General features: G+C 51.6%; 1 protein-coding gene across 7 annotated transcripts in view; it reads right to left on the bottom strand.

Moving 5' to 3' along the window:
* Nucleotides 1–5,599: 5,599 nt before the first annotated feature.
* The window catches only part of LOC309601822 (glutamine--fructose-6-phosphate aminotransferase [isomerizing] 1), a 142,051-nt gene continuing 137,369 nt past the window's right edge, over nucleotides 5,600–10,281 (bottom strand). For all 7 annotated transcript variants that reach the window (XM_082334987.1, XM_082334981.1, XM_082334983.1 and 4 more), the window contains one exon: nucleotides 5,600–9,849. In XM_082334987.1, coding sequence (XP_082191113.1) covers nucleotides 9,805–9,849 — 45 coding nt within the window. In that variant the 3' untranslated portion in view covers nucleotides 5,600–9,804. The remainder of the gene's footprint in view (nucleotides 9,850–10,281) is intronic.

Raw genomic sequence — 10,281 nt, 5'->3', positions numbered from 1 at the left:
ACAAACCAGCTGGCTGCATCCAGCTGGTGCATTACACTGAAGACAGCTACAAATAAATTACTTGCTTTATTGCTTTTCCATGTAGGCATTGGCGGTGATACCACTTGGACCCGTGGTAACCCAAACGGGAGGGGTAAAGTGATGAGATACAGAACACTTCTTAGAGAGCTGTGGCAGATTTAAGCTGCAAAGGGTTGAGGAGCAGGTTTGAGCTCTCGCTTTGTCTCGCCTGCTCGCCAGCAGCCGTGCCTTCCTTGCAGTGGCACCTTACGCTGCACAAAGTGGCATCTAGTGACTGAACAGCAACCTTCAAATCTAGATTCGGAAGGGAAAGGACAGATGTCCTTTTCTGGATCCAGCAGTGCCTGGAGGAGAGAGATTGCCCCCAGGCCTCTGCCTCCTTCCCCTTTCAGGAGGTAACTGTCCTGCGGCTTCACCAAGGCGAGAGCCAGCCTGCAGCACTCCCTGAACTGTCCTGCCCCCTCTCAGCTCGGCCTGCAAAGCCCAGGACGAAGCTTGGGACTGTGACGAGCCCCCGTCCCTGGCTGGCAGCATCTGGAGGGGGACAAGGGGCAGATGGCTTCAGTCCCTGCTGATCCCTACCCCAGCTCTTGTGTCCGTACAGCCCTGCAGCAAACACTCCTTCCTAACCCCAGCTGCTCCGCTGGCAGGCGCCTTTCTGGGTTAGCTCATGTCGGCCTCAAGATGCGCTTGCCCCCTGCCTTACTTGGATGTGGTCCTGCAGGGACAGTCCTCGAGGCAATTAATTCACCCTACATGTTAAGCCCTGTCGTGAGCCCTTCCTGAAGGCCATCTGCCAGTTCTGCCAAGGGAGATGACGTGGCTGTTCTGTAGGCTTAAGTCTGACCTAGGGAGAAGAGGGGGACGAGGACTGCCGTGCTCCTTTAGCGACATGACCAGCGAGGGGTGCAACACCCGTTCACTGGGTCACAGAAACCTGTGACTCCTCGCGGTGCGGGTCAGTGGGAGATTTCCCCGTGTGCGTAATTCCCAGCGTTGTGCAACTCTGAAATCCCCCCCAAGTTCCACCTGGCGATGGCTGACGGCACGGTCTTGATGTTGCGTTACCGGGAGGTCACCCTCTGAACGTGAACTTTCTGTCTTGGCATGGGGCATGTGTGTCTTGAGTTTTCCCCAGTGGACCAGTTGGGGCTGTTTGGATAGAAGAGAATTTTAATTTTCAGCAGTGTTTCTGGCTGGGCTTGGAAAAGCATATCTTCCTGAGGATAGGAGATGCTGCAAAAAATCTGAGAAGGAATGCGAGTCCCTGCCACAGTTTACAGCAGAGCGGTCCAGCCGGTGACCACAGGGGCCATTCTGTCTGTTCCGGTAGTGCTCTTGCACTGGTCTCGTGGTGGGGCTGCAAGTGCTGGAGAGGAGGTTTTGTAGCTCAAGCTGGGTTTTCCCAGGGCGGGTGTGCCAGTAGCCATATGCCAATAGCCCTGAAGGGTGGCTTTGGTTGTGAAACCAGCTTCCAGGCACCTCCTCGGGGTTTGCCAATGCGACGCAAGTCATCCTGTGCAGGCAGGCAGCGTCTTGCCCAGTATTGGGTGCTAGAAAGCACCCGCTTGTGGGCTTGAGGAAGCCTTGTTCAAGTGGCAACCGGCATCAGAAGGGAGGAGAGGTGGCATCCCCTTCCTAGCAATGACCCACTGGTGCGTGTGGTGCCACCGAAGCGGAGAGGCTGCCGGAGCGTGCCGCCCTCCACAGCACTCTTGTGTCCCGTGCTCCGCTCTGCTGGGGACGCGGAGATGGGTCGAGGCGGAGCTGCCGGCCTGCTCCGGCTGGGAGGCTCCCGCGCATCCCCTGCCCCCAGAGACGCGCTCTCATCTAGCGGAGGTTCGTTCTGGGCAGAGAGGGAAATGAGAGGAGCGGGGAGGTTTTAGCTACGTCCCATGCAGGTTTGCTGATTGCTCCCCTTAGCGGGAGCTGCAGCATCGCTTTGGTACAGCCGAGGTGCGGGGTTTGCCTGTGCACGGTCATTTTCTGCTTAATGAGGTCTTTGGGCACCCTCCTACCGCTCAGGAGCAGCTGGCGGGGCCCGCTGTGCGGCCACCCGTCCTGCGCGCCGTCTGAATGTGTCTCCCGATGCACGGGAGCCCTTGGGAACCGAATTGGCTTCTTAGCTCCGAGCTCGGTGGTATTGAGCGTCTCCAGCGCGTCTGAGCTCACCGCCGCTTTTAGGATCCTGCGTTAAAGTAATGCTGCTGCTCGCTGTCCAGCCACAGGCTAGCAGCTTGTTTGTTTAAACTTGTTTCCATAGGAATTTGTAAGGACCATGGGAACATATTTTATTTGACCTAAACAATAAAGAATGAGACTGAGGAGGGGGGAAGGCGTCCCGTCGTGTCTCATCTGTGGGCCTGATTTTTCTCTTAGGCTGGGTAACCTCTTCAGCACTGAATGGACCATCTTGGCAAGTCAGCTTGCTTTTTTTCTTCTCCTTTGTTTTTTCAAATGCCTGCAGTGTATTCCAGTCAGCTGATAAATGCATGGAACTAGGTCAGAAATAGCCTCATTTTAAGCACACGGGGCAGCTTTTGGGTCAGGCTCGCAGTAGTTCAAAACCCAGTGATGCTCTCCTGTCTGATAAATGAAACGCCTAAGGCTGTGGAGGGCGAGGTGGGCTCCCGGGGTGCCGTTCGTCCTCCGAGGGGAAGGCTGGGGTGGCCTCGGGGGCAGCGCGGGCAGAGATTGCCCAGGGAGCTGTAGCAGAGATGGGAGATGAAGCCGAGCTGTTGCAGCTTGTTGCTTGTTGGATCTTCCAAGCTGTAGGAGCTGGAAACGCAGGGAGCCACAAATAGATGTAACAGCAGCAGGGAGATGCTGGAAGAGCAGCCCAGCAAAGAGGGTGTGTGGGCAGCGGGGAAGGCAGCTACTCAACAGTGGAACTGGCCAGGATGCTCCGCTGCGATGAATTTCCATCCCCGTGCAGCGTTTTTTAGTGTTTCCCAGGGAGGCCCATCAGCTGCCACTAAAGCTACGGCCCTTAAATCCTCCTTGCCAATGCCCTGAATGCCGAGGGGTGCTGCTGTGGCTCTGCACAGTGATGCCGTGGGGCTGGCGAAACCCCCAGGAGCTCCGGACCCACAGGCTCAGCTGGGTAATGCTGTGCTGCCCTGAAGGCTCTGTGCTCTACTGCTGGTCTCTGCGCAAAGCGGGGGGAGTTCCTTCACCTTCTGTGCCTTCACACCATTGCGACGACCGTGGCTGGCTGCTGTCTTAGGGGGGAAATTAGAAAATAGCTTTTCCCGCTTTCTGAGATGGTGTAAGGAACGGTCGCTTTTCCCAAACCAAGCAGCGCAGCCTGCGAACGCCAGCCTGCCCTGGGCAGCAGATGAGGCTGATGTGTAAGGATGGCTCCACGGCTACTCGGGGTTTCTGTGAAATAGCGCCCTGGTAACTGGGAGCCAATTTTACAGGCAAAAACCCATCCCCTCCTTGGTCTGCCTACGTCCAGCAAAAATGTTGCTGCGTACCATTTACTTTCCAAACTTGTTCACGTCCAAAAGGGGACCGGGGCAAGAATTGCCCACAGCTGCTTCCCCATTGAGCATCTTACGGTGACCTAAGAACCATTTTTTTTTGCGGGGGCAGGTGGCATTTCTCTGACCCCAGGCGCTACGTGGATGTTTTCTGTGCACGCACTTATTGTGCGGGGCTGCAGGTGTGCTCTCCAGTGGGGAAAAACAGCTTACGAGGGAGCAAGAGGAGAATATGGTGTTGAATAAACACCATTCCCAGGGTCTTGGCTACGCACAGCACTCCTGCAAGCAAGGGCGAGCGCTGCTTTAGAGCAGAAAAGGTTCATACAGGTAAATGAAACTTGCGTGACCGCGCGCAGTCAGCAGCTCGAGGCTCAGCACTGAAGCCGTGCTGGAGGCCCCCGCGCCGGGGAAGCGCGCGAAGGGTCGATGTCGGGAAGCCGGTTGCTCTAGAGGGGCCTAGCAGCGCTCTGCAGCAGGCAATCTTCTATAATTTATTCAAACCAAATGCTTATGCCCTTCTGTAAATCCCACTTAGCTCCTGGGAGCCTGTTTGTCTTCAAATGTCATGTTCTATCAATCAGACCAACTCCACGCGGGACTGGAGAGGTTCTGTGCAACGGGCCTGCAGGCCCTTTGCCCCTTGTCTTACTGCAGTACCACAGCAGGATTTAAGGAAATGGCTGCAATCAGCGCTCAGGACCGACTTGCTAAGGACCCTGGATGTGACCCTTTGAAACTTGTCTTCTCACTGCCGTTTTTATTAGCTTAAATTAAATGCGCCGTATAATGTGTGCTTAGATGGCCCAGATGGAGAAATGAGCCCAATGAGAGCCCTGGCAGCGCCTCGTGGTTACCTGTTAGGGTGCAGCACCCTGGCTCTTCAGTGTGGCACCTGGAATGACTAAAGGGGGTCCCCGTCCCCCGCCCGGTGTGCCTGGACACGCAGCCAGCCCCGCGGCAGCTGGGGAGCACCGCAACCCTCCGCTTCGCGGCGTCCAGCCTGCGAGCGGGCGTCTGGCGCTAAATGCGAGACCGAGGGGGCTTCGGAGTCGCTTCGGGACGGTTCCGCAGGCAGCCAGCCTCCCGTGCGGGCTCGTTGCGATATTCCCTGCTCCTGCAGCATCCCGAGCAGGTGTGACCTGCGGCTGCGCCAATGAAGGCCTAAAGCTTTGAGCTGCTTAACCGCTTTTGTTTATGCCTGTAATACAAGCTAGAACTGCTGCTTGGTTTTGCAGATCGGAGCAAGCAAAAGCGGAGCCTCTTGCTCCCAACATCTGCATAGCCACCAACTTTATTGTGATGCTAAGGACGTATGTGCATTGTTTGAAGGCAGTAAGCCTTAAAAAGTAGCCTCGCAACCTTTTAATACTGGTACTTGTATAGGAAAGGTATTTGTGAGAGGAGCAAGCCTAAGCTGCTCACTTTATCCAGGAAAATAAATGATCGTGTTTGATGTTCCTCCCCTGGAGAGGTGAAGGTCCCTGAGGAAATCAACCCGTGAATGGCTCCGACTGGAGGAGGGGTGGGTGGAATTTCAGACAGTCTTTTGTCATTGTGGGTTTCGCTTACGAAGTTATCCAGGCATTTTTTAGACATGAACAATCTCTAAGCCCCCAGCTGTTGTCTTACAAGAATGTGCACTTAATTGTACTGTCTCAGCATCTGTGCCGTAGTGCTCCGCCGCTGGCTTTGCCGAGCGGCCTGTCTGCGCGGTACCCAAACAGGTTTCCTTCTTGGGAAAGAAACCGTGAGTAATATTTGCTAAACAGGGGCCACGCGTGGGCTGAGCTGACTGCGATCTTGTCTCGCCTGGTGACAGAAAAGGGGTGGTTAAATGAGAATCAAGGCACAGAAGGTAATACCCACTGTTCGGCCTTGGGGTACTTTATGGGCTTTCTTCTTGGTTAGCGGCAGTTGAAACATATTCTATCATCTCAGACATGAAAAAAAGCCTGGCCGGTTAGGAGAGAGGGGGGTTAAGCCCCCTGTTCTTCTGCTTTGTCCATCCTGCCCTCACCTTTCACGGGGCTTACCTATTCTTAAATGGATTTAACTAAAGACCAGTAATGCCGTTTGTTTAATGTAGGGCACTTGATTTTATTCAAAGGGTGAGATACAAAAAAGTAAGCAAAAAGACAAAACCCAAATTATAAAACACTACAGACAAAAGTAAGACATCTTCTGCGTACAGCACACAACAGGAAACAAGATACAGACTGGTCCCCACAAACCAAGCCAGCTGGGTATGTACAAGCAGAGGCAAGTTGGTCTAGAAGGGAAGAATGGCGGTATTTGCCACTTCGAGTGTCTATTTACGTCAACTGAATTGAAGGCAAATAGTTTCTTTCCTTTTATTCAAACCAAATACTTCTTTGTCTCTTCTTCTTCCTGTTTCTGATGTAGAGGAGGGACTCCATGCTTTGAGGCAAGTCTGGTACATTCAGGTAGGATCTAAAATTAGCCACAGCTAAACACCGATGTGCCAAATTTCAGTCCCTCCCTCCCTCGGTGCCAGGCACCTACCCGTGGCGCCAAGGACTACCAGTGACGGCCAGAGAGGAGAAAAGCCCAGTTCTGCACTACGCGTGGGTCTTCCTCGCGCCTTTAGATGTTTCAGTCTGCAGCTTAACCAAACCTCGTGTGCCCAGGCTAGCCTGGAGGCTCCGAGCTGAGCGCGATTACGCGTCGCGTCGTGGGCACAAGCTCCCTCCCGCTCGACTCGGAAACGGTCTGTGTGGACTTTCCAGGGCTGAGACTTCACAAAGAGGGGTGCCGAGGCAGCCCTCTGGCTAGAAGGAGGTCCCGTGTTAGTGGTACGCCGCTCCCTGCAAGTCACTAAGACCACGCTAAAAGGGAGATGGCATTTGCCATGTCAGCGGTGCACCTTGCAAGGACACGGCTGCCCGACCACTGGTCTGGGCTCTTTGTAAGAACACGCACGCAGACCGTACTTACTGTCCACGGCCTTTCTTCAGCAGAGCTAGGAGGGAAAACCTTCCTGACAGAAGTATGTTCCATGCGCAGTTTGATTTCCTATCGCCTGTGGGATAACCTTACTAGCGGTGTGGAATTGGCTGAGAGCTGTTAGGCAGAAACACCGCGTGCTGAGCCTGAAGTTCTCTGGTCTTTGGTAATTAAAAAAGCCTAAGAGCTCTGGGCGTGTGCTTCCCTTTAAGCCTCTGCAGACACAGATGAGGAAAAGAGTTACTTAAATCAAAATAAATTCTGACGGAAGTACGCAGTAATAGGCAGCTGCTGTTCCAAATGGCAAAGGCCTTTATCTGTATTTACCTGTGGCTCAATTTTAGTGACAGGGCTACTGAATTTTTCAACACCTCAATTAGGAAGGAGGGAGTTTTACTGGCTCAGTAAGCAAAACATTCATTTTGGAGAGCAGAAGACTGACTGGCGGTTAATAAATATCACAAGACATTCTAAAAGTTTTCTAAGGAAAAGAGAAACATCATCTGTTGATCAAAATGCAACACATCGAGACAAAATGAGGTAAGGAAAGCTAGGAGGAGTCCTTTATACATTCTCACTTCACACAGGCATGGCAATTAACAACAACGAGATGCTTCACGGATTCCCTACCATGCTCATCAGAGAAATTCTTCATAGCAAGTGTGCTCCACAGCATTCTTTGATATCGAGCATCACAACATCCCACAGCCTAGTTGCAAGTAGCGACTACACCTCTGTTTTGGCAGGCAGAGTTTTATACGCTTCAGGCAGTTTGCTGGCAGCTTGCAGAACGCAGGGGGTGAATGCTACCTGACTTCTGACAATGAAGAATCTGTCATGAGTCTTAATGCCTTAAATTACAAAGAATAAGGATTCGTCTCTCGCAGCATAAAACCAAATAGCTCAGCGATACCTGTACAGTTACACCCGACATGAGTGTCAGACTTACTTACATTTCTAACTTAGACTCCTGTTCTTTGGTCCTCTTTGTATACAACTTACTTTCATAAATATTTAACAGCCTGCGTTATCGAACTTCTACTGAATAGCAACTTGTATTTTAACAGGGATGGCTACCGCCCTGTTTGCTAGGAGACTCGGTAAGCTAGCGGACAGTCATCTGTACAAGGCTAGATAAAAGCAGTGCTTGCTGCTCCTCTTCGGAATGGAACAGGAGAAAAAGAATCTTAAAATAATTCTCTTGCAGGGTTCTTTCACATCAGCTCCCCCGCTAGCGGGAACATAGGATGTCATGCTGCGAGTCCTTGTGCTGGGGGGACGTGGGGGAGCCTGCCTTGGTTGCAGCCCTCCACCTGAAAGGTTCGCACGGTTTCTCGTCTCTTAAGGGAGCTGAGTGGGAGGAGGAGGAAGAGGAACCATCTTCAAAGTGTTAGCACTGAACACACGTTTTTTCCTTAAGGACGAGAATTGTCTTCAAATGAAGCAGGGAAGCCTACTGGTCGCGTTTAGGCAGAGGCAGGTGCTGTTGTGAGTCAGTGCCTCGTAAGCAAGTACTGTATAAATAAAATGCCATAGTTGCTACTTTGCTCTTAAACAGACACTGGCAGCACAGTGTGGAAATAAATTAATAGTCTGGATATGATGTATTAATAAATGTACATATATTGGTTCCAAGAAGCTGTTTCCAGGCACGCAGCATTTCATTCTCAGACTGAACCTGAGCCTCGAGCCGATAGCGAATTGCAGTTGAACAGTTACTGTGGTTTGTATCAAGTACAACTGCTACAGACAGAGGCTGCGGAAACACCTCGGGCTGCGCAGTCGTCTTCGGGCCGGAGTCGGCCTGGATCGCGGCCACTGAGCGACAGCCTGGCGCCCCGGGCGAGGGGAGCGCGGTTCCACGGGCGGCGGGCAGGCCCCGCGCGCGGCGCTCCTTAAAGCAGCTCTTCGGGGGAGCGAGCGGCCCGGGACAGTCACCGGCGCTTGGCAAGCGTTACTTTACGCCTTGTAGCGCGTCTTTCTTTTTATGGTGCGTACGTACATCTAATTCAAAAGCCGTCAAGCTGGTAGGAAATTCACCTTTTGGCATTAGAAAATACATCGCTAACTGCTCTTTAATGACTTTGAAAAAGTCCGTGTTAAGTCCTGATGGCGTATTTCCTGCGTCATTTCTGATTCTCTGCAAGCTTGTTCTAAAACTCTTACCAAGGCAGGTATTCCTGTTGTGTCTATTGAGCCTTTTTCATCCCCTCCAATTTTAAAGCAGCTGAATTTGCCCCCAGTCACATACGAACTGCTCCTGACCCAACCAGAGCCCATGCTTTCATCACGGGACTTTGGCTAACGCAGCGAGCCTCGGAGAGGGAGCTTCAGCGTCCCTCTGCCGCAGAGATACAAGGCAGAAACGTTCTTCTACGCGTCCAGACTAGTAAGTGACCTGCAGCGCTATACAGCCGGTTCCTTAGGCTGGGCCGATAGTGCCACAGTGCTCAGTTCTAGGGGGAAAAGCCTCAACACAGGAAGACTTCTACTTGTTTTAAAAAACAAAAAAATAAAACCCCAAAAACCAACAGCAACAACAAAACACCAGCACAAACCGAGCACTGTTCGTATTCCTCTCTTCCCCCCCTTTGGTAAGCATCCACACCGAGTCAGACACCGCTTCCATCTACACTCGAAGGCGAGTCCCACCGTCTTCACAGGCCCAGCTACAGGTACGTGCTGGTGTCACGCAGTGCGTTGGGGCCCACCGAGCCTACGAGATTGTCACTTGCTAGGTATTTGGCATAGATAAAATCCTTCCGAAGCAACATTATTTTCTTAGCACGTTTACCACGTGCCTAAAATTTAGGAGGTTGTGACAGTTGAATTCCCTTTCGTACATGAGGCAGAAATTGACCCCAAATGCTTGCTTACAGTTTCGTTCACTGTTAAGATATCTGCACAAGCATGACCAGTAACAGCTCTTGTTCCAGTTGTATATTCTGGTGTCCTGCTTCGCTGCCTGAGAGCGTGACAGGTAATTCAGTCAATGGTTTCTCATCAACGAGTGGAATGAGCCACGCTGGCTAAGAAACAATGACGTTATCTGAAAGCGGAGGGCCCCTTACCTAGAAGACTCAGTAATCTTTAAAGAAAACCATTTAACATCTTTCATGGAAGTCTATTGTTCAAAAAAACCCAAAGCTATTGACATAGCATGTGGAATCAATTTGACAATCACTAATGTAATGGAATTACGGTGATCTTATACACAAACAATGATTTACCAAAATAAGATTTACCTAGGGGACTTTAAAATCAAGTTATTTTGGTACCAAAAAAAGTCTTTCATTTAATTCCCCTTTGCCCCTATGATTCAGATGATCTTTCACTCTACAGTTACGGACTTGGCCAGATTTCTTGGAAAATCAACCTGCAGAGAGGGAGGAGAAAGAACACGCTTGTGAGTATTTGCACACTTCCTTTGTTTGTGTATAACTTTGTAACGTGTGGAACATCTGTTCCGCGTTTAAATTGAAAAGGACTGAACACATTTTTGTATTAATTTAGGATAATTGGTGCAGAAAAAGTCCATAAACCTCAATTGTTCCGACTCCTCTGTCCAGAACTAAGGAGTTAGTCCCTTCAGTCTAGGCTGTTACAGTGCTCAGCTGACAAAGGTCAAGGCCAGCGCCTGTACCGAGATCAAACACCTGACACAGACAGGCTCCGCCTGTCAGACACCCTTCTGCGGACTGTCACCTGCCTGTCGCGTCCTGCCAGCCCTCCAGGCACTGCACGCCCGTACCAGAAAGCAGACACAGGTCCCAACTCCACCTGCCCGAGACTCGGCCGAGGGCACCAG

The sequence above is a fragment of the Platalea leucorodia genome (assembly GCF_965183815.1).
Source record: "Platalea leucorodia genome assembly, chromosome: W".
NCBI lineage: Eukaryota > Metazoa > Chordata > Aves > Pelecaniformes > Threskiornithidae > Platalea > Platalea leucorodia.
This window is presented reverse-complemented; position numbering and strand designations above follow the sequence as displayed.